At 57.7% G+C, this 22,862-nt stretch overlaps 2 protein-coding genes across 2 annotated transcripts; both read right to left on the bottom strand.

Annotated features, from left to right (window-relative positions):
- Positions 1–3,912: 3,912 nt before the first annotated feature.
- CYTH2 (cytohesin 2) lies at positions 3,913–12,133 on the bottom strand. Its single transcript, XM_040634255.1, has 12 exons — positions 11,910–12,133; positions 10,928–11,075; positions 10,772–10,838; positions 9,624–9,742; positions 8,442–8,522; positions 7,810–7,922; positions 7,576–7,724; positions 7,007–7,118; positions 4,907–4,983; positions 4,493–4,564; positions 4,247–4,401; positions 3,913–4,160 (listed from the first exon to the last, which is right to left on the bottom strand). Exons 1-12 carry the CDS (start codon positions 11,926–11,928, stop codon positions 4,073–4,075), a joined length of 1,200 nt encoding a protein of 399 aa, XP_040490189.1. The 5' UTR covers positions 11,929–12,133; the 3' UTR covers positions 3,913–4,072.
- A 2,388-nt stretch (positions 12,134–14,521) lies between these two features.
- Positions 14,522–18,915, bottom strand: KCNJ14 (potassium inwardly rectifying channel subfamily J member 14). Its single transcript, XM_040633059.1, has 2 exons — positions 18,214–18,915; positions 14,522–16,412 (listed from the first exon to the last, which is right to left on the bottom strand). Exons 1-2 carry the CDS (start codon positions 18,913–18,915, stop codon positions 15,816–15,818), a joined length of 1,299 nt encoding a protein of 432 aa, XP_040488993.1. The 3' UTR covers positions 14,522–15,815.
- Between the last annotated feature and the right edge of the window lie 3,947 nt (positions 18,916–22,862).

The following is a 22,862-nucleotide window of genomic DNA, read 5'->3' as shown; positions in this document are numbered from 1 at the left end:
GGAGCCACTGCCACCACCACAGACACCGCCTCTGGGGAGGCTCCTGAGGCTGGGCCCTCCCCCTCCCCCACCATGTGCCAAACGGGAGGCCCTGGCCCCCCACCCCCTAGCCCCCCGGAAGGCTCCCCTGAGCCCCCCGACCCCCTCGGTGCCAAATGAGGCAGGAAGCCCCTCATCCCTCCCTGGAGAGCCGCCTTTCTTGGAACTGAACTGAACTCTTTCGGGCCTGGAGCCCCTCGGCACAGCGGAGGCCCCTCCTCACCCACTCCTGGCCCCAGAGAGGGGCTGCAGGCTTCGGGGACCTGGACCCCCCATCTCGCGTCTCCCCTCCCCGCCCCAGCCCGGCCCCTGGAGGGGCCTCTGGTTCAAACCTTCGCGTGGCATTTTCACATTATTTAAATAAGACAAAAACAACTTTTTGGAGGAATGCGGGGCTTGTGTATGTTTCGGGGCAAAGAGGGGAGGGTCCGGAAGAAGTCGCCGTCCCCCGCCCACTTCACAGATGGGAACATCGAGGCTCAGGAAGGCGGAAGCGCCGCGCAGTGGTGAGGCCACAGCGTTGCTTCTCTGGCTGCCCGCTCCGTCGGCGCTGGCAGCACTGACTTGGGCTGAGGCCGCAGGGCATGGCCAGGGGAGTCGGAAGAGCCGTGTTTCCCCAAGGCGGCTGCGGGGGTGGCCAGAGGCCGTTGGAGGGCCAGGGCTGGGGACCGGGTGCTCAGGAATGACCTCCCAGCACCCTCGTGGCTTCTGGCCACATCCCACACTCCTCAGAACAGCGCTGTCCTGAGCCTCCACGGCCGGCCGCCACCTCCCTGCCCACCTGGCTGAACCTCAGTTTCCCTGTGTCTGCATGTGAGTGCCCACCTCCCAGGAGATTCTCATCCCTCCACCCCTCCACCTGGCCTGAATTCTGGGACCCTCTTCCTAATTCTATTTCTTTGAGTTTCTCCATCTGTACGTTTCTCCTCTGTGCCTGACACCTGCCTGGGTGTGTCTTTCTGCCTTTGTTTGTCCTGATTTCTTTTTCTCCATTTCTCCGGGGCTCCTGACTGATTCGGCCTCCCTTTTTCCTCTGTGTCATGTGTCTGATCTCCTGGCTTCAACCTGTCCCCCCATCCCCTTGGTACCACATTCCTTTGCATATTTGCAGGACTCACTTTGGATGAGAGCGGAGGGAAGGGGCTGGGAGTGGGGCCCCAACTGGGATGCTGTGGACTCCTGGCTTAAGAATTAAGGGGATGAAGGCATTAGGGTCACTTGTTAAGTCCGGGGGATGGAGAAAGGGAGAGTGAGGATTAGATTGTGCCCTTCTCAGAGGCACTGTGGGTAGGCAGGGTGGTGCCTGAGCTGATCTTAGGACACACCTGCCCAGGCTGGGTGCTGATGGAACCAAGACTGGCAGGGTAGTGAGAGCCAGGACTTCAGGGTGTAACTGAGGAGGGGCTGGGGGCAAGACTCCTGGGTCTGAGGGAGGAGGGGCTGGGGGCAGGACTCCCGGTCTGAGGGAGGAGGGTTGTATTATTAGTTCACTAGGGCTGCTGTGAACAAAGTACGACAAATCGGTGGCTTGAACCACAGACAGCCCCTCAGCGCTGGAGCCTAGTATCCAAGATCAAGGTGTCCACGGGACGGGTTCCTTCTAGGCTGCGTGGGAGAATCCGCTAGATGACTCGCCTAGCTTCCGGTGGTCGGCTGGCCATCTTTGCTGCTCCTTGGTGTGTAGAAGCATCGCCCCAATCTCCACCTTCGCCTTCACAAGCTTTCTCCCCGTGTGTGTGTGTCTGTGGGTCCAAAATTTCTCTTTGTATAAGGACACCAGTCATATTGGATTAGCGCCCACATTAATGACCTCATCTTACCTGATTGTAGCTGCAATGATCCGATTTCTAAATAAGACCACATTCTGAGGAACCGGGGCTTAGGACTTCAACGTCCTGATTTCAGGCCCGTACAATTCAACGTGTAACAAGGAGGCTGGGGATTTGGGGTCCTGGGAAAGGTGGGTGCTGGCAGCTAAAATCCTCAGTCTTTGGGGAGGAGATAGACTTGGCTCCTCTTCCCCGGGCCCACTTCTCTCCACCGCCTCAGCCCCAGGGTAAAACTGCACAGCGTCCTAAGTCACCTCCCCGCTGCTGCCCCCACTCATTTCCAAATTATTCTCTTGCATCAGCCAGAGGCCCCTCCTACAGCTTCAATCCAAATACGTCATTCGCCTTCTCCACACCCTTGGATGGCTTCCATTAACTAAAAATACATCCAAAGTCCCTACCATGGCAGATTAGGCTCCAAATGATTAGGCCTATGAGTCCCCTCCGACTCCCACCTCTTACCAACTTCCCTCCTCAATCCCACTGTACAGGGGCACAAGCCTGCTGTCCGATACTCAACACACCATGCCTTTTCCTGCCTCTGCTTATGCTGTTCCCTGTGCCTGCAATGCCCTTCCAGGGCATCTCTTCCAAGCCAACTACTCCCCCCACTAGTGGGCACTCAGTACCTATGGGTTCACTCCCTGGAGGAGAGCAGAATAGGGTGAGGTAGTGGTGGGACCCTCTATTGACCCAGAGACCTTATTTCTCCTTGGGCGGATGACTCCCATTTCCCCGGAACCTTTGGAATTGGGAAGCCCATCTCCTCATTTGGGAACTCCATTTCCCATCATTCCCTGGGGGATGAAGTGGCCAGGGCCTCTTTTTTCAACCTGCACACAAGGGTAGGAGACCAGGCTAAGGTTAACCCCACATTGGAGGCTTTGGGAAACTACAACTCCCCGGAGGCCTTGAGACCAGTTCTCCTGCTGGCGGGTTAGCCAGTGCTGCATAGCTCACTGGGAATTGTAGTCCAAGGGTCTTAGCGGGAGGGCGGGTGGGGAGAAGGTCTCCACCTTGGAGGATGACAGTGTTGCCATAGCGCTGTGGGAGATGGGGCAGTGGGCTTGGAGCAGGCCAATGCCTGTGGCCGAGGGCAGAGCCAGGCCCAAGGCCCAAGATTCCCACACCACCAGGAGCACTCAATGAGGGGTTCGACCCTTTGCAGACACAGCATGTAGGAGGAAGAAATGCAACGGGGCACCCCTGCGGGGGCAGGCTTCCAGTTCAAACTGATCCGGTCTGGTCCTGGGGCCGGGCCAAAGTTGTGGTTTCCCGCACTCAAGTCTCCACTGCAGATTTGGGCACAGGAGAGTGACATGGGGTCTCCCGGCCTGCCAATCCACCCCCAAGACCTCTGTGCTTTGTGCTTTGGGGACGCCAAGCATATGCCAGGCTGGAGGGCCAAGGGGAACAGGCCTGCACCTGGGGCTCAGGGATACCCCACCCCTCTCCACCACTCCCACCCAACCCACGTCTGACACCAGCAACCTCTTGCTGAGCCCTGGGGACAGCCCATCAGCAGGGCCTTCCTCCTCTTTTCCCGCTCGTCCGCCCCACGTGCTCCCAGAGTAGGTCCCCCCACAGCTCGACCAGCTCTCTAGTTTTCCCTCTCAAAGCACCGGCCCTCCCCACAGCCCCATCAGATACTACCTGCCGCCCCTCCCAGACCACAGGCCGGGTGACAGCGACAGAGAGGACCAGCACCTGCCCCGCTCCTGCTTGTTGAGTCTGGAATAAACGCTAGGCCAGAACCCCTGCCCGCCTGCACCCTCGACACCATGCAATTCTCCACGCCAAGTGCTGCCACCTCAAACTTCTCCCTTATTCCAGCCCCACAGGCTCGGGGTGAAACCAGAAAGGACGGACACGGGGGGCCCCCACTTGGCCTGTGCCAGCATCCGTCCCTCACGCACCGGCGTTCCTGGCCCTGCTCATGCATGGGCTGCCCGGCTGGCTACGCCAAGCACCTTAGCCCTGCCAACCCTGAGAAAGGAGGGGTCCCAGGCCGCGAGTGGTTAAATAATTAATACGATTACCAACAGTGTGTTAATTACAAATAATGAGAGAGGAGCTAGAGGTGGTGAATTTTCCAAACAGAGAACCAGGATTGGAGAACCAGGATCCGCAGCCCCGGGGCCCAGGGGTCCGGCCACCCGGGTGGGGCAGCTCCGTAATAAATAATGGGGGTGGGGGTCAGGGGGTCAGGGCTGCTCCTGCTTCTTCTTGACAGAAATCCGCTTCTTCCTTGCGGCCAGCATCTCATAGAAGGGGTCCACACTCACAGCTGCCCTGCAGAAGGGGAGGGTCCCAGGGTGAGGGCCAAGGAGCCCAGCCCAACCTATCCCCCGCCCGAGGACCCCAGAGCCCGGGCTCACTGGATGGACTTGATCCACTCCTCCTTCTCCTCCTGGGTCGGGGCCGAGATCCGGTACACCATGTGGTTCCCCTCAACCACCCGGCCGTCCGCCTCCGTTTTACACGCTTTGATGAGCTGCCCCTTGTTGTTGGGGATGTAAAGCTCAAAGCAGTTCTGGGGAGACACGAGAGAACAGAGGGTAGGAGCGGCCCTGGGACCGGAGCAGGCCCCCACTGCGGCAGGCAAGGGTAAGAGGGGGTCTTACTGGTTTTCGGGGGTCATCTACTTCTCGGATGCTCAGATTCTCCAGGGGGATAATTCCACGGGGTTCCTTGTCCTGAAGAAGCAAGTGGGACAGAACTCAGACGTCCCAGTCCTTGTCCAGCCCCTCCTCCAGAACCCCAGCAATGTCTGTGGTTTGAGCCACAGCAGCTCTAGTGCACTGATACAGCCCTCTTCCCTCAGACCCGGGAGTCCGAGCCCCCAGCCCTCTCCTCCCTCAGACCCGGGAGTCCGAGCCCCCAGCCCCCTCCTCCCTCAGACCCGGGAGTCCTGCCCCCAGCCCCTCCTCCCTCAGACTCGGGAGTCCTGCCCCCAGCCCCTCCTCCCTCAGACCTGGGAGTCCGAGCCCCCAGCGCCTCCTCCCACACCCCAGAGCGAAGCCCAGCTCTGCCCTCACCGTGGTGTACTCAAAATAGTAGAGGCAGTTGTCTGTGAGGATAAACCAGCGCCGCTTCCACGTCTTCACCCGGCCCCCTGAAAGGGAAGGGGTGGGAGGGGGCCTGGGCTCAACAGGGGGACAGGGCCTCTGGGAGGGCAGGGAGGGGACTGAAAGGCAGAGTGAGCGCAGGGAAGGCGGGGCTGGCGGGGCCTGGGACAAAGCGATGCGTGGGAAGAGAGACAAGCAGGGACAGGCGGTTTTTTGGGCCCCAGGATCCCGCCCACCCCCAGCGTGGGGCTGCACACTTTCTAAGCCTGTCTGTCTGTCAGCCTGGGGCCCCCGGAGTCCAAGTCCCCAGCCCCCTCCCCTGATGTCAGGTCGGGGAGCAAGGACGGGCAGCGTACCTACCTCCTGGGGCAGACAGCGAGAAAGCAGGCAGGACCAGGCGAGGAGAAGGGAAGGCAGAAGAATGGGGTGCCCCCAAGAGCCGCAGGCAACAGAAACAGGGTGGGCAAGGGCAGGAAAGCACAGGGGGTGGGACAGACACGGAAAGAGCAGAGAGGAACACGCAGAGATGGAGGGAGGGAGGGAGGGGGAAAGAGAGGGAAGAAAACCAGTTACATCGACATGACCCTCCCTCCCGGGGAGGCAGAAGATCAGTGCCCAGCTCCAGCCCGCCACCCAGGACAGGTCCTCGGCCAGGAGGGCCCTCCACAGCCACAGTGAAGAGCTCTCTCCCCTGCACGTCACCCCAAAGGGAGAAGACCAAACCTCCCGTTGCTTGGCCTGAGGTGGCTGTGTGACCTTAGGACCACCTCTTGCCCTCCCTGGACTCCAGTCCCCAGACCCACTTGCGCCCACACCTTCCTGCGTCAAGACGACCTGCTTTTGGGTTCCTTGTGGTCCCCGAGGGATTAGACCGTAAGGGCAAGAACGGCTTTCATTAAGCATTTTTGCGGACGCGGCCACCAACCACCCTCTGCTACCCTTCCGCTCTCTCCCTGACCGCGCCGACTGGGAAGCTACACTCCGGTCGCAGATCTGGGAGCAGGGCCACGCCTGCCCTGTGCCTACAGCACAGTGACTGAGCCTCAGTGATCTCCTCCGGGAAATGGGAAGCAGCCCTGCGGATGGAAAGGTCTGCCCGGGGACTAGTTTCTGGGCCCGCCTGCCTCTTTCCTGTCTTCGCCCGGCTCGGGGCACCAGAGGCCTCTAAAGAATCTAAGTGTCCCCCAACCCGTCTGCCTCCCCTGGAACTGATGCCGGACTCCGTCCCCCCCACTGTCGGCTAGAAAGGAGCAGTTAGCTCTTTTTATGTCTATCAGGACACCTCCGCACCCAGTCAGGGCCCTGCTTGCTGCTGGAGAAGCGAGGTCTTGGCCAAAGAGCACAATTCCATGGTGGGGGGAGCAGAACCCTGCCTGGGCCCCCGGTGCTGGGCCCTCCCGCTGCCCCAGCAGCCTCCACGGCCCGCGCGGGGCTATGGTTCCCCCTAGGCCGCCCAGCACCTACCATTCCTGCGCATGGCTCCCAGCCAGCAGCTCGAAGCCTGGCCTCTGCCTTGGAAGGCGGCTGGGGAGCTTTCAACATGACCGACAGCCCATCCTGCCCCAGAAATCCTGGCTTCATGAGTCTGTGGCTTGGCCGTCCGGGTTTTAAGAGCTCCCAGGTGAATTTCCCGTGAGGCCGCGGATGGGAACCCCTCCAATCCTCAGATCACCCCCACGAAGGGGGCACGTGCTTGACCCCTGCTAACTTCTCCAGAATTTGCTGGCGCCCCGTGTTTCCGGGTGGACTGGCCTCACCCCACCCATTCCATCCCAGCCGGGGATGCTGTATTCGTAAGCACAGAGCCTGGCATTTCTTCAGTGCTCCCTAACACCTACCCTATACCCACAAATATTTATGGGGCCCCTCCTCTGTGCCCGTGCTCGGGCCCAGCACACAGGCCCAATCTTGTTTTCAGCCTCATTTTGCTGATGTGACAACTTGAGGTTCAGAGAGGTCAAATCATTTGCCCAAGATCGCACAGCAGGTGCACATGGCAGCCAAGTCCAGAGCCCGGGCCCCCTAACATCCCCCTGCAGAGGCGGCCAGCGGGGTCAGGAGGGGACGTACCCAGCTTAAGGAGCCAGCCCTCCCGATCCGGGTTGAAGAAGGTGTGGGTCAGGTCATTCCCATCATCCTCAGGAATCTTGAAGGGCTCGTTTCGGATGCTGTCATAAAGGTTCTGAGGGGCGAAGGTGCAGTCAGCAACTCCGGGCCCCGGGGACCCTCCCGGGGTTACCTGGCCACGGTCGGGGGGCTCCGACAGCCAGGGAGGTGATGGGACCATGGGAGGAGTGGCCCAGGGAGGAAGCAGAAGGATGGAGGGAGCCCCGGGGAGCAGAGGGAGGAGGAGAGGAAGGAAAGACGCAGAGTTGCAGCGGCTTGCAAAGTTCTCGAGAGAGAGACAGACGGACAATCAGACAGACCAAGAGCCCAAAAGAGCCAGAGGACCAGAGAGAGAGACAGAAAAGAGAAACAGAGAGACCAAAACTGAGGCAGGCCCGGGAGATGGGAAGAGAAAAGAAACAGACAGGTTGGCACGATCACGCTGGCCAGCTCGGCCACCGGGAGACCCACGGGGAGGAGCAGGGACAGGGACGGCACTGGGGGGCTGCGGGGAGGGGAAGAGGGGGCCTGACCCTGAGCAGCTCCTCGGGCAGGTCCCCACCCTCGTTGATGCCCCGGTTCATGGCCACGAAGCGCTCCAGGCCCGGCTTGTCGCGGACGTTGGGGTTGTGAAGGCTGGTGTTCAGCATGATCACGGCGAAGGACAGCACGTAGCACGTGTCTGCACCAGACAGGCAGGGGGTGACGACACAGGTAGGTGGGCCCCCGGCCCCTCCTTCCCAGGCCCCCGGAGTCCGGGCCCCCACCTGTGGACTGGAAGACCCCGGGATTGCACAGGCAGTATCGCTGGGCAAAGGCTTCCATCATCCGGTCGATCTTCTGGGCCTCTCCGGGGAGGCGGAAGCTCCAGAGAAATTGCCTGGGTTAGAGAGGAACCGGTGTGGACGCGAGCGGCCGGGGTGGATGCCAGGAGTGGCAGAACCCCCTCCCCGCCCTCGGTCCTTGCGTCAGGAGCCAGCCAGTAACAGCCTTGTGGCCTCCGCAGCTGTCTCGGGTATGGCTCCAAGCTGACCCAGCAGCACTGGCCCTGGGACTTTTGGTGGATTTACATGAGAAAAAAATCCCTCTTTCTTTCTGCTAAGTCTGCTAAGCAAGTCCGCCAGGGGCTTCTGTCGCCACGTGAGAGGAGAGTCCACAGACAGCAATGCCAACACAGAGGCAGGCACAACCCAAAGAGAGAGAAAAACGACCTTCTGACACCAACTGAGCACCTGGATACGGCTATGCCTGAAGGAGGCCCTACCATGGACTTCTGTGTTCCCTGAGACAAACTGAATCCCTAATTTTTGTTCCTGTTTTTCTTCTGAGCAGGGTTCATCCATTGTACAGAGAGCCCGCACAGGTAACACTCCTGCCCTTCCAACCCCATCCCTCTCACCTGAGGGCCTGCACCAGATTGAGGTCCGTGAACTCGTGCAGATCCACAAAGGCGTGCAGCACTGCCAGGTTCAGCTCTTCCCTGGGGGGGCGGACAGAGGCAGAGTCATGCACAGGAAGGGGTCTGGGGAGGCTGGCGGGGGGAGCGGACAGGAAGCCAACGCCGGGGAGTCTGTGCCACCTCTTCTGTGGAGTGGCTGCCTCTGGAGCGGGTGGAAATTTGAGCCTGGCCCCATCACAGGCCTGGCCCCAGGACAGGAACACTCAGAACACGCTCTTGGGAAGACCATCTGCTGCAAGACATCCCTGGCCTGGCTGAGCCTCCACAGTCAAGAGCAGCGCAGCGAACCTGTGCTCCACCTGCTATCACCTCTCTGCTGATCCCCAGGTTCTGCACGTGTCCCGAAATGGTCCCCATGCGCCCCAGCTGTCCGCAAAACAAGCCCCACAACACCAGCTGTCCCCAGATGGCCCCTGGACATCTCCAGAGGGCTACCACCTCCCCCCAAGGCCCAGACAGTCCCCACCCCCCCCAGAGGCTCCTGAAACAATCCCCCTGCACCCCAGATGTCCACAGAGGGTCCCCAGACATCTCCAGATGTCCATACGATCCCCATAATCCCCAGACAACCAGACAGTCCTGATACAAGCCAAATGTCCAGAAAGTTCCACACATCCCAGATGGCCACATAATCCCTAAGCAACCCAGACATCCTGATGGTCCTGTGCACCTCAGATGTTCAGATCACCCCCGATATCCACGCATCCCTAGGTACCTCAAACGTCCACAGACGCTCCTCATGCCCCACATGTCCATGGGTCCCCATGCTCGCTGACGGTCCCCATACTCCCTAGCTGTCCATGTAGTTCCCATGCATGTCAGTTGTCTACACGATTCCCACACCCCCCCAACGCTCACAGCTGTTCCGCACTTTCCCCAGACCTAAACGGACGGTCCTTGCCTTTCTAGGTGTCCACAGGAGATCCCATGCCCCCCCAGATGCTCACAGACAGCCCCAGGTTCCCCCAGACAGTCCCAGGAGTCCACCGACCCCTCCATTGGTCCATTCTTTCACAATCCAGTCAGAAGGCTGGTCTATCAGGTTCTCTCCTCAGGAGAGGAAGTCAGCAGTAAGGGAAGGAGCTGGGCGCAGGGGACTATGGGAGCTGGGCGGAGTCTCACCTCTCCCCCAAGTAGTCCCCGATGGCCGTCTTGTTCAGGCCCTCGCCCTTGTACAGGAAGCGGGAGATCTCCTCGGGTGTGTTCTGCAGAAGTTCATTCTCCACCAAGAACTGGATCCCCTGGTGGGTGGGGGCCGGGTCTCAGCCCTGACAGCCAGAAAGCCCCGCCTCCCCCCACCTCCCCAGGGACCTCAGCACCCACCCCCACCCCTGCCCTCAACAGATCTGGGCCAGGCTCTGTTTTCAGACTTCACCCAGGTCCTTAAATACCATCCCTCCCACCTCAGAGCCTTTGCACCTACTGTTCCCTCTGCCCTTGCCTGGTTAGTCAAGCACCAAGAGCAGGGTCCTGCAAGGAGCCCAATGAGTTTGTTGAATGTCTGACAAACTACAGCTGCTTTGAGCCAGGAGAATAACATCAGAAACTGATAGCAGACAGCAGCACGTCGAAGGCTGTGAGGGCCAAGCCGCAGGCTGGTTAGGGCCTTCTCCGGCTCACCGTGTGTCATGGAAGCTACGTGACTCTGGAGTGTGGTATCCATGTCTAGGGGCTCGCAGAGGGCAAGGTAAGGTCAACTCCTCTCTGGGGCTCCAGCATTGCCTAGCACAGGGGCAAGCCTAAGGGGGCCTCAGAGAAGGGGAATGACCGAATGCACAAACAACTTTCTCCACCTGGGGAACACGGACTCGTCCTTCAAACTGGACCTGACTGTCCTCTCTTCAAGGAAGCCCTCCCTAACTTTACGAGGCTTCCCCCCCCCCCCCCCCCGTGACGGTCCACAGCCCTGGTCCCTCTCTGAAGTGGCCCTGGTCAACTCTCCTTTGTGTGTGTCACGGTCCGTATTTCCCACCAGACTCCAGCTCCTCCTGAGACTCTAGGTGGCACCACAAGAGGGTCCAGAAATATGAACAGAAAGGGGAAGAGAGCTTCCCAGGCAGAGGACACAGCACGTGCAAAGGTCAGCAGGCTGGAATGCCTGGTTAGTGTTCCGAGAACAAATGGACAGCCAATATCTGAATCTGGGGATTAGGACCACATCTGTCCATCTTAAGTAGATCTTTAAACCAGCACACTTCTGGAACCTAAAAGTGCCAGAATCCCCTGCCTGGATGTTTGCCTGGAGGATCCCAGCCCTGTGGCCCAAGCACCTTCTTGGGATCCATGTTGAACTTCTTCCTGCCCATTGCCATCTTCCGGTTCCGTTGCAAGGTCTTACTGCAGGAGAGAGCAGGGGATGGAGGCTCAATGCCTGGGCTTCCCTGACCTGGCCCCATGACCCCCAAGTTCCCCACTCCAGCCCTCACCTGCCCTCATTGGCCTCCAGACCCTCCACCTCGCTCATGGCTTCACTGAGCTCCTCCCGAAGGCGCTGGATCTCCACCAGCAGCTCCTGCTTCCGCCGCCGGATGTTCTCCAGCTCCATCCGCTCCTCCGGAGTCAGGTCTGGGGGCTCTGAGGGTAGGGTCAGGGGTTGGAGGTCAGTTCTGGGACTGGGAGCCTGGATTCCTGCAATCTGGGGGAGGACAGGGCTGGGGCGGGCAGGGCTAGCTTGCCGGGGAAAATGAGGATGAGGGTAGGGCCTCCACTATCTGCTGGAAGGAGAGGCTGCGGGGTTTAGATTCCTCAGCCCAGGGGAGGAAGGGTTGCGGATCTAGACTCTGAAGTCCTGGGGGAGGATGGGGGAGGCTAGAGGTCAGGACTCCTGAGTCTGAGGGAGAAGGCTGGGAGCCCGAACTGCTGGGTCCATTACTTGGAAGGAGGCTGAGGCCTTGGTTTTCTGCCTCCATTCCTGGCGAGGTAACTGGGAGCTTGGGTGTCCGTACTCCTGGGTGCATGAAAAGTAACTACGGCTGGGAAAGCTGTTGACAGCTTGTAAGAGTTGGGGTAGGGGGCGGGGCATCGAAGGCCCCCGCCCCCGCCTTAGCGGGATCTCTGCAGCCCCCAAGATTTCTCCCCACCCAAGCGCCCCAGAAGCCCCCCTCCCGGCTCCCAGCAAGCACTGGGCTCGCCCGGCCCTTCCAGCGGGAATGGTTCCGCCCCGGCCTCGCCTCCGCCGCTCCATCCCGCCCCCTCCCGCCGCCACCGGAAACAGGCTCGGCCCAAACAATGGCCTGGAACGCCCTGCTCTCGGGCCCCGCCGGAAGCCCGTCCCCGCGCCCCACAAAAGCTGGGCGACGACGGGGCCCAAAGGCTCCGCGCGGCGCGCGCCGGGGAATGTTCGCAGCGGAACATTCGGGTGGAAACGCTCCATCCGCTCCCAGCCGGCCCCGCCCCTCCCTGACCTACCATAGACACCGTCCTCCATGGCGGCTAGGAAGGCCCGCGGGGAGTCCGGAGCGGTCCCGCCGGTCGGGCCTGGATCCGCGTTGGCCCGCGGGCTCGGATGAGCCCGCTCAAACGCCCCGGGAGCCACCGCCGCCTCCTCAGCGCCAGTCCTCAGCGCTGAAAAGACTCTCCCTTCGCCTCCCAACCGCCCCGCCAATAGGGACCGCCCCTCGTTTCGACACCGTCCAATCCGCGGAGGGCCCTCTCGTCTGCTCCGCCTTCGACCCCGTAGGATCGTCCTCCAGGGCCAATAGGCACACAATGAGCAGACGTAGCACTGTCCGGCCGGAGGTAGACGGTCTGTGGGGCCAATCGGAGTGCGGCCAGGGAGCCGGGCCCCGCCTCCGAAACAAAAGAAGGCATTTGGCTGGTGTGCCCGCCAATGAGAAGGCTCGGACAGCAGTTGCATGGAGGTGGGACTACGAGCGAGCAGAGAGGACTGCGCCTGCGCAAGGGCTCTGGGAGGATGCTAGTCCAATCGAGGCCCGCCTCTAGTAATAGGTTGCTGGGGAGCGGTACTTCGTTAGTCTCGTTGCCAGGGGGCGGCGCCACAACTGTCTGCTGTTTCCGGGAGCCACACCTCCTTGGCGGGCCAGGCAGGCTTTTGACCGCAGCTGTTGCCAGGCAACTGGGAGCAGCTTTGGCCGGTCTTTTGGCCTCTGTCCTCCCGGTACTGGCGCCTCTGATCTCCAGATCCTTTCCCTAAGCCCTCTCAGGACTTTCCCATCCAGTTCAGCCTCTTGAAAGTCAAGGAGCGGTGAAACAAAAGACTTATTCTTTCTGCGCTATTGGGTGTTTGTCTTGGAGAATGGGACATTAGGGGAAGACCAAATATAGTGAAGTCTCCGCCTCCGGGACGCCTTCCGCCTCTCAGGCTCCTCCCCCTCTCCCTCAAACTCCTCCCCTGGTTTGTTGTCCTCTCCCCAAAACAACTCCCTTTTCCTCAACATCCTCCCACCTCTCTGGTTCCTTCCTCGCTCTCAAAGTCCTTTTCCTCCTTTGTGACTCCCCTCACTTCAGGTCCCCCCTCTTCTTCTTTTTTTTTTTTTTTAAGATTTTATTTATTTATTTGACAGAGAGAGAGATAGCCATCGAGAGCGGGAACACAAGCAGGGGAAGTGGGAGAGGAAGAAGCAGGCTCCCAGCAGAGGAGCCTGATGCGGGGCTTGATCCCAGAACTCTGGGATCACGGCCTGAGCCGAAGGCAGATGCTTAACGACTGAGCCACCCAGGCGCCCCAAGGTCCCCCCTCTTCTTAAACTCCTCCCTCCTCTGGAAGTCCCCCCACATGATGCCCTTCTCTCCCCTCCCCGCTCCTCCCCAGCCTCTCATTTCCATTCACAAGTGCAGGCAACTGGCTGGGATGGAGTACCTGGGCGTCCCTGTCATGGGTGGGTCTCTAACTGGGTCTCAGGTGGTGTCTGGGCCTTGTCCTCATTTGCCGTCCCTGGGCTAGGCAGGTGGGGACAGATTCGAGGCCAGGACCTGGTTAAGCTGACAGATTAGACACGGAGCCTCTTAATCCCCTCCCTGACCTTTATGAGTGGCCCAGGCCTTGTCCTTCCCAGTGGAAAGCTAGGCTGTGCCCAGCTTTGCCCCACTCTCTTTCCTTCCAAACAGAACCCTCTTCCTGTCCCTTCAACCCCAACTTAACATCCTTCTCCATGCCTGTGTTTCCATTACCCCTGTCCCTACCCCAGACACCTGCACTAGGAGAACAGCTAGCTAATTAATCCCATCCGGTTATCAAGTGGGGATTTTGAAGGATAAAGGGAGGTGGGGAAGCCAGATGCGGGAACCTGGGTTGCTGCAGCACTCAGGCAAGCTAATGGGCAATGACATGGCTGCCCACAGTCCTGGGACACAGGTGGGAATGTGTCCTCCTCCCTGGCACTGGCTCTTTCTGCAGTTGGCTTCCAGCCTGCGGGGCACTTAGATAGCAGTATGGTGGGGGTTGGAGGATAGGCGTGATGAACCATGCCCCAGAAGCACATTCATAGACACACCACCCAGGGCTCCCAGTGATCTAATCTGGGGCACAATTCTCCCCCTGAACTCATACTTTCTCCTGGCATTCAGAGCTACCTTCTCCCTTCCCTGCCCCCTAAGCTGGACAGAGGGGAGGAGATTCTGGCCCTTAGCCACAGTCCACACTACCGTTTGCCTGCCGTGTTGTTCCCACATCCAAGTTCAGAGCTGGCCTCCCAAGAGCATCTCCCGTCCCGGTTGCCCCTGGAAGGCCATGCGTTCCAGCACCAGGGAGAGCTGGGAAATCTATAGGACCTTCACCCCCACCAACCCCCAGCTCTCCCCTTCAGTGAAGCGAGGAATCATTCTGGTGGAAAGGTCCTTGGAGAACTTCAAGTTCCAGGGCCCCATTTTTACAGATGGGGAAATTGAGGCATAAAGGAGGGGAATGATTTGCCCAAAACCACGCCGTAAGTTGAGGCAGAGTTGGGATTTAGAGCAAAGCTTCCTGGATCCTTGTAAAGGACTCCATTCCAATTAGCTCAAGCTCAGTTTCTAACCCTTTTGTACGAACCACAGGAAAATATAGATATCTGTATTTATATTATATATATATAATACACATATATATAACGTCTTTAAGAAATAGACACACATCGCTAGGTGTAGGATTCCAGAGTATCGTAGACTCATCAGCCTTGGGCCTCTCCTTCCCTTGCCCGACGACCAGCCCTGTTATCCACAGGGTCTTGCTTGGGCCCGCCCTTTCTAGGTCAGCCCAGAAATGCTGCCGATCAAGTCCCGGGTCCACCTCCCAGAACTGCCGAGTTCTAGGAGCCGATTAGACCTTCCGGGTTTTAATAATGGACAACCCTGGATCCCTGGAGCCTTGATTCCTTTTGGCATTACAGACCCACAAAGAATCATCAAGATTCCCAACTCCATTGGGCAAACTGGAACCGGCAAATCTCAGCCATCTAGCATCATCATCGTTCCTTGACTCTGTGATCAATCTAGAGCCACAGAATCTGGATTCCTTTGGACAATCTAGAATGGCACTTAAAAAAAAAACGCACAACAATCCCCTTGGTTTGCTGTTCTACGGCCAGTGGTCTGGAGTTACCTAATATCGAGACCTCTCAAGCTGTCACTGTAGCCCTTCCAGACCCACAGACACTCTGTTGTTTTGTGCATTCTAGAAACATGACTCTTTAGTTTCCTCAGTAGCTCAACATTCTCGCTTCAACGTGTTCTAGAACCACCAGTGCTCGTCTCTGTGGTCAATCTAGATTCACAGAATCTTAACTCTTGGGCCCTCTGGAACCACAAGGTCTTTTCTTGACCTGCAGTCAATAATCTTTGTCATCGGTTAAAAAAGATAGTCTTGAATTCTTGGGGTATTTTCCGTAACCCTCCCTCCTTGCATGGTCTAGAAAAAAATGATTTGCTACTTGGTTAGCTGAGTGGAGAAGCAACAGTCCCTTGAATCTTAGGTCAACCCAGACCTACAAACTCTTACTCTCTGTTGCTGTCCCCGGAGGCAGTATATATCACTGGTTCCTGACCCTGCTCAACAACCCAACCCAGCCATATAGAGGAATCTAGAACCACCAGTCCTTGCCTCTTGGGTGGTCCAGAATCCTGGGTCCCTCAGCTCTGGGAAGACTCAGGAATCAGGCTGATAAAGGGGTCTCGGGAGGGAGCATGGACCGCAGAGGAATTAAGATCCAGTATGTCTGTGGTGGGTCCACTAGGCATGGCAGAACTTCACCAGCTAATAATTTACCCAGTAGGCCTGTCAGTCTTGGGAAACACTTGCCCCCATCCCAGGAGAGGGCCCTAACTCTCCATCTTGCTATCTCTGGGAAGGGGGTACAAATAGGGAGCCACCAGCTGGCATCACGGGGGCAGGGTCAGTGCCAGTGTTGGTGTGAGTACTTGGGGGCTGGCAGTCCCATCTTCTGCCTCCACCCCATCCCCCTCGTTGGCCTCCTCGTCCTCCTCTTCCTCCTGGCAGCAGCTCAGTGCGAGTTCATTCTCATAACAAAATGCAGCCAGAGAGCCAGGGAAACTAGACTTGGGGCTGTGGGAAGCCCGCTCTGCCTGTTCATCCAGCTCCTTGGCACTGCAGACTGGTGTCCCTGGGACCTCATAAGTGCGGTGGAAGTGACGATAGTCAACCTCGTACTGGGAGCCACGCTGGAAGAGGACCGGCTCAAAACGATGGCCCCAGAGCAGCTCACCAGGGAGGTAGGAGGAGCGACACTGTGTGGTCATGGCCGTGGCCTCAACCATGCCCTCAAGAATGACCACCAGCTCAAAGTCAGCCCGGGCCAGCTCGGCACGTCCTAGTTCATACAGAGGGCTGGCAGAGTCGATCTCGTGCACGATGGTGATGGGAGACACAAGGAAGATTCGATCGGTGCCACCATCAAAGCCCACATCCACATCTTGGTGATCCAGTGGTATGTACTCACCCTCCGGGGTCACACGAGGCTGCAGCAAGAGGGGAGGGGACAAAGACAGCCGGCAGGGAGCACAGAGATGAATGGAGACAGAGGCGATGAGATAAAGGAATGGAGATGCCAAGGAAGAGGAGAGCAGAAACAGGCAGGGGTGGTGGGGTGAGAACATGGACCCAGAGAGAGGGGAATGGAGGCCCAGAGAGGGGAGGATGGAGGCCCAGAGAAAGGGAGGGACAGAACCAGAGATAAAGAGCGAGGGACAGACACTCAAAGGGTTTGGGGATAGAAACGCAAGAGAGAAAAAGAGGGGACAGAGGGGCAGAATGATATTGGCATTGAGTCACAGAAATCAGCAAGGCAGAGACGAAGTTAAAGAGACAACAGAAGGGCAGAGTCATGTCCAAGCAGCATTGGAGAAGGAGGAGAGGGATAGAAAAATGGTTTTTAATATATGCATAGAGGGATAAATAAGGATGACAACCTAGGTCCCACACTTCGTATTCTACCACTGCCTCAGGCTAGCCTCTGGGTTATCTATCCCCCTAACCAACTATAAGCCCCTCTGTCCCATTGTGTGTGTGTGTGTGTGTGTGTGTGTGTGTGTGTGTGTGTGTGTATGTAGGGGACAATGCAGTCCTCAGGCCATGTATTGGTAGTTTCCCCTCACCTCTCCCCATTGGTTCCATACCCAACCTCCCAAGCCATGTCAGCGCCCCACAGACTTCTGGGGGAGAGAGGCTCTCTCCTACTCATGAATCCTAGTCATGAATCAAGACCCCCCCCCCCAGATGCTGCTGGGAGTTGTAGTTCCCACCACCATTCTGTCCTCCTCTCACCAAAGTCCAGCCTCACCCCAGGGTTCGTAAGTGACAAAGCCTTTACTTTGTCAAGGACGACAACTGCTCTAGAATTTGGGCAGTTTGACCACAATTCTAGAGAAACACTAAGGCGCCTTCTTCAGGTTACTGGAGGGAGCCGCTACCCCAGGAGCCAAAGGAGGTCATAGTTGCTTTGTTTGTTTTGGTGATAAGGTACAGTTCAGGGCTGTTTTCCAGCACTGTTCTCCTCTGAGCAGGAGGCTGGTGGGGCCGACTGGGCCACTGAGTTGGGGAATGAAGTCTCCCACAAACGCTATAGGACCCCATGCCCAGAGGCCACGGAGAATTGCGTTCCACAGCTCTTCTGCAGGTATGAACTGCACGGCGTTCTTGGGCCTACATCTCCCACAATCCCACAGGGGCCTAGCCTCAAGTCACGGGCCGCTCTCGGTACCACTGTGTGGGCTGGTAATTGTAAACCTCAGCCATGGTTTACACCACCCACAAAACTACGACCTCTGCTCAGACCATCCCTTCGGGGCACGGTCCCTGCCCACAGAGGCTTCTGGGAATTGTAGTTCAGCGCCTTCACAGGTCAGATGCGGCCTTCTCAGGTCTAGATATCCCACACCCCATTGGGGGCCCATCCTCAAGCCACGGGAAGCTCTTTATGTCTCAAGATCTGTTTCAAGCCTAGGGCTCCAGTTAGCACTGGTCACAGACCTCCCTCTTGGGTTTCCATCTCTTGCAAGTGATCCGGGAAGGAGCCTCAGTCCACAAGGCGGGGGACGGGGCGGAGGGGGGGACGGGGGACGGGGCGGGGAGTTGGGGGGACGGGGGGTGGTGGTGCGGCGGCAGGGTTCCTGCCCGCGAGACTGCTGGGAATTGTAGTCCACGCGCCCTCCAGGCCCGCCACTTACCTCACCCTCAGGCCTACATCTCTCGCAGTTCCCCAGGACGGGTCCCTCCCTCTTGCCCCGCCTGTCCCTTCCACCCCCGCGGGGCGGCGCGCACCTGCAGCAGCTGGGCCCGCACGTGGGCCTCGACCAGGTGGCTGCGGCGGAGGTTGCCGACGCGCCACATGAGGCAGAGGCGGCGGTCGCGCAGCGCCACGACGGCGTTCTCGCTGAACACGAGCGTCTCGTTGCGCTTCTTGGGCTTGGCCATCTTGGCCATGACGGCGCCCACGACGAAGGCGTCGAGTACGCAGCCGGCGATGCACTGCAGCACCACGGCGGCCACGGCGGCCGGGCACTCCTCGGTGACGCTGCGCACGCCGTAGCCGATGGACGTCTGCGTCTCCAGCGCGAAGAGGAAGGCGGCCAGGAAGCTGGCCACCTGGGAGAAGCAGGGCGCCGGCGGCGGCGGGGCGGCCAGGTCGCCGTGCAGCGAGGCGATGAGCCAGAAGGCCAGGCCGAAGAGCAGCCAGGAGGCGAGGAAGGAGCAGGAGAAGAGCAGGCACATCCAGCGCCAGCGCACGTCCACGCACGTGGTGAACAGGTCGCTCAGGTAGCGCGCGCCCTGGCCACCCAGGTTCACGAAGCGCACGTTGCAATGCCCGTCCTTCTTGACAAAGCGCCCGCGGCGCCGCCCCGCCGGCGACGGCGCCCACCCATTGCGGCACAGCCCCGGCCCGGCCTCCTCCTCATCGCCGGCGCGGCCCTCCCCTGGCTCCAGGGCGCCGCTAAGGCGGCGCAGGGCCCTGGCCAGGCCCATTGGGCGGGGGCACCCCCTCCACTTGTCCTAGTGGGGGGCGGGCGCCCCGAACCTGCGGAGACAAGAAACGGGCAGCAGTGTCAGGGGTGCCAGGAAGGGGGGTCTCTGCGGCCAGGCGTGCTCCCTGGGCCCTGGTGGCCTCATCTGGCAGACGGGTGGCACGTTACTCACCCTGAAAGTCGGAACAGTACAGCATCGAGGACAATGATATTATAGGGGACGCTTGTATAGTAACAACAGCAACAAAGTCATAGCAAAGTCAATAGTACAACAAAGACAATAGTACAGCAAGCAAGTACACACAGTAATTAGAGCAAACATCTCTCCGTACAGCGCCGGACACTGTTGTGAGCACTTTACATGAATTTACATATTTGAGCCTAACACCAACGTAGACGTTATTATCCCCATCTTATAGATGAGAAAACGGAGGCACAAATCGTTTAACTTGCCCACGGTCAGAGCTGAGTGAACTAGGACTTGAGGGTCACCAATCAGGAGGCCACAGAGTGGTGACCGTTCCCAACATGGAATCTGCATGGAGAGATAAGCCAAGGCTCTAGGTCACCTATGGCTCAAAAACAGGCTTAGAAAGCAGAAGCAACAAAAGGAAAAATGGTGGATGGATTGAACTTCATCGAAATTAAGAACTTTCAAGGGGCTCCTAGCTGGCTCAGTCTGTGGATCGTGCCATTCTTGATCTTGGGGTTGTGAATTCAAGCCCCACATAAGGTACAGAGATTGCTTAAAAATAAAATCGTTAAAAGAAAAACACAAACTTTTGTGCTTCAAAGGACATTATCAAGAAAGTGAAAAGACAACCCACCAACAGGAAAAAATAGTTGATATGTAAGAAGTTTTTATCTAAAATATCTAAACAGGGGCACCTGGGTGGCTCAGTTGGTTAAGCATCTGCCTTCGGCTCTGGTCATGATCCGGGGGTCCTGGGATCGAGGCCCAATTCAGGCTCCCTGCTCAGTGGGGTGTCTCCTCCCTCTCCCTCTGCTCCCACTCGTGCTCGCTTCCTCTCTCAAATAAACTGTTTAAAATCTTAAAATAAATATCTAAACACCCCTTACAAATCAATAATAAAAAGACACAATTTAAAAATAGGCAAACGAGGGACGCTTGGGTGGCTCAGTTGGTTAAGCACCAACTCTTGGTTTCTGCTCAGGTTTTGATCTCAGGGGTCTGCCCGCGAGACTGCTGGGAATTGTGAGATCGAGCCCTGCGTCGGGCTCCATGCTCAGCGTGGAGCCTGCTTAAGACTCCCTCTCCCTCCGTCCCTCCCCCCTGTGCTCTGTGTCTCTCTCTCAAATTAAAAAATAAATACATAAAATGAATCTTTAAAAAAATAGGCAAAGTATCCAAAGGGACATTTCTCTAAGAAAAAAAAATCGAATAGTCCATAAGATAAGCTCATACAGCACCTAAAAAGATGCTTAACGTCATTAGCCATCAGGGAAATGCAAATCAAAACCATGAGACGCCATTTTCCGTCCACTTGGTAAGATAACCTGTGTTGACGAGGATGTGCAGAAGTTGGCATCCTTGTACACTACTGGTGGAATGGTGCAGCTGCTGAGAGAAACAGTCTGGCAGTTCCCTAAATGGTTCAACACGGCTCCCCTAGGACCCAACAATTCCACTTCTAGGTGTCCACTCAGGACAAAACCAACATCCGCACAAACCACTTGCACACAGACATTCCTGACCGTGTTGAGATAGCCCACAGATGGAAACAACCCACATAGCCATCAACTGACGAACGGATAACTGGATGTGATGGGTCCACACAACGACGTGCTTCTCAGCAGGAAAACAAAGCACCGACATGCGACAACATGGCTGAACCTTGAAAACATCGTGCCAAGTGAAGGAAGCCAGATACCGAAGACCACATATTGGGGCACCTGGGTGAGTCAGCCGGTTAAGCGTCTGACTCTTGGTTTTGGCTCAGGTCTGATCTCAAGGGTCGTGAGAGTGAGTCCCACATCGGGCTCCGCTCTGAGCACGGCGTCTGCTTCAGACTCTCTCTCCCTCTCCCCCATGTCTCTCAAATAAATAAATCTTAAAAAAAAAAAAAAGACCACATATTGTATACTTTCATCTGTATGTCCAGATGGGCAAATCTGTACATTGAGAAAGGAGACTAGTGGTACCTAGGGCTGGGGAGATGGGGGATGGGGAGTGACAGCCAGAGGAAACAGGTTTTCCTGTTGGGGTGATGAAAATATTCGAAAATTGATTGTGGTGATGGTGGCACAACTACGTGAAAATACTAAAAAACACTGAACTGTACACTTTAGTGTGGGGGTTGTATTTTACTGAATTATGTATTTTTTTTCAAATTTTAAGTTATCTCTACACCCAATGTGGGGCTCGAACTCATGACCTCGGGATCAAGAGTCACATGTTCCACGCACTGAGCTAGCCAGGTGCCTCTTTTTCTAACTTCTATTTTAATGAAATGTTACCAAAAACAACAAAAACAAAAAACACAAACCCAAGCCCAGTCCTGACCGTCTGATCTTGGGTAAATCTAAGCATTTCTTTAACTGCAAAATGGGGAAACTGGACTCCTTCAAGGTCAGGAAGGGTCTCCCAGTCATCTAAATCAAGGGCGCAGTCCTGGCTCGGTTGCTGACCCACTACATGCCCTGGGACCACTGATTTCCTCTTCTGGAGCCTCGTCTGTGGAAAGAGCCTGCGTTTTTGAGTCAGGCGGTTCTAGGCTGAATCCGAGCTCTGTCCCTTACTCGCTATAGGGCTGGAGGCAAGTCACATCCCAGCCTGGGCTCAGCTCCCTCACCTGGGAAGTGGGATCTCAGCTGCTCAACAGGGTGGAGGGGAGAGGAGGGAAAGCGCGGGGCATGGACCTGGGGACTTCACACCCGCCACCCCAGCAGCTGTGGAGGAGGCTAGAGGTTAGATACTTGGCAGGCAGTCCCATCAGTGCCTACTAAACACCTATGTACCGTGTGGCCCCTGCACCAAGCTCTGCGAACCTCATGGGCTTCTTGGCAGGGCCAGGGGTGCTCAAACCGAGAGGGCTGTTAGTCGATGGCAAGTTCAACCCCTGTGGGTCCCTGCACTACCCTCCACCCCCCTCACTGAGCTCTGCCATTGTTGCATTCTAAGGACGCAGAGTTGCAGCTCAGGTCAGAGTGGACTGGGCCTGGCTGTGTCGACGACATACCCCAACCTTGACTCTTTTCTCACCCTCAACAACTTCGGGAGTTGGGAGATCGTTCTTCCAAAACGGGGTTAACTGAGGCTAATGGCTGAAGGCGCCAGGTTTGAATCCAGGCTCTGACCTCTGCATTTGCAGCCCTTTCCTGCCCAGAAGTCCCCACTATGTGCTGGTCCCATCGGGAGCTGCTGACAGGGTAGGGGAGGTGGGCCCCAGGCCGGGCCCTCCCATACCGGCTGACCCATCTCTAACTACAACCCTCGGATCGGGGGGGGGGCTTTGTTTTTTCACAGTAAAGCACACTGAGGCACCGAGGTCTGTCGTCTCAGGCTCCCATCCAGGCTTCTCAGCCTCAAAGCCTGAACCACGAACCATGGATATCAGGGGCGCTCTTGTTTCCTGAGTCCTGGGCCTTGTATGAGCTCAGGGGATGCCCGCGGCCCGCCCGCTGGACTCCGCCAGACCCCACCGCTCACCTCACCTCCACTGTCCAGGATGCCAGGAGGTCAAGATCACTGCCCCACTTCCCGGGTTGAGGAGTAGGCTCGGGGACCCGGCCAGACCCACGCAGTGCTGAGGGTGGGGTGCCGGTTTGGGTCCTGAGCCTTTCCAAGGCAGGCCTCTGCCTCGTAAATCCCCCCTCAGCCCTGTGAGGTGGAAGTGACCGTGTCCGTTTCACAAAGTCGATGGGGACCTTCGCCTCCAGAGGGCCCTGTTGGCATCCAACATGGCCCGCTCACAGAGGGTGGAGGGG

This window comes from Ursus maritimus, unplaced genomic scaffold (assembly GCF_017311325.1).
Source record: "Ursus maritimus isolate PB19 unplaced genomic scaffold, ASM1731132v1 scaffold_19, whole genome shotgun sequence".
In the NCBI taxonomy this organism is placed as follows: domain Eukaryota; kingdom Metazoa; phylum Chordata; class Mammalia; order Carnivora; family Ursidae; genus Ursus; species Ursus maritimus.
Note: the sequence above shows the minus strand (reverse complement) of the source record. Positions and strands in the feature narration are given on the sequence as shown.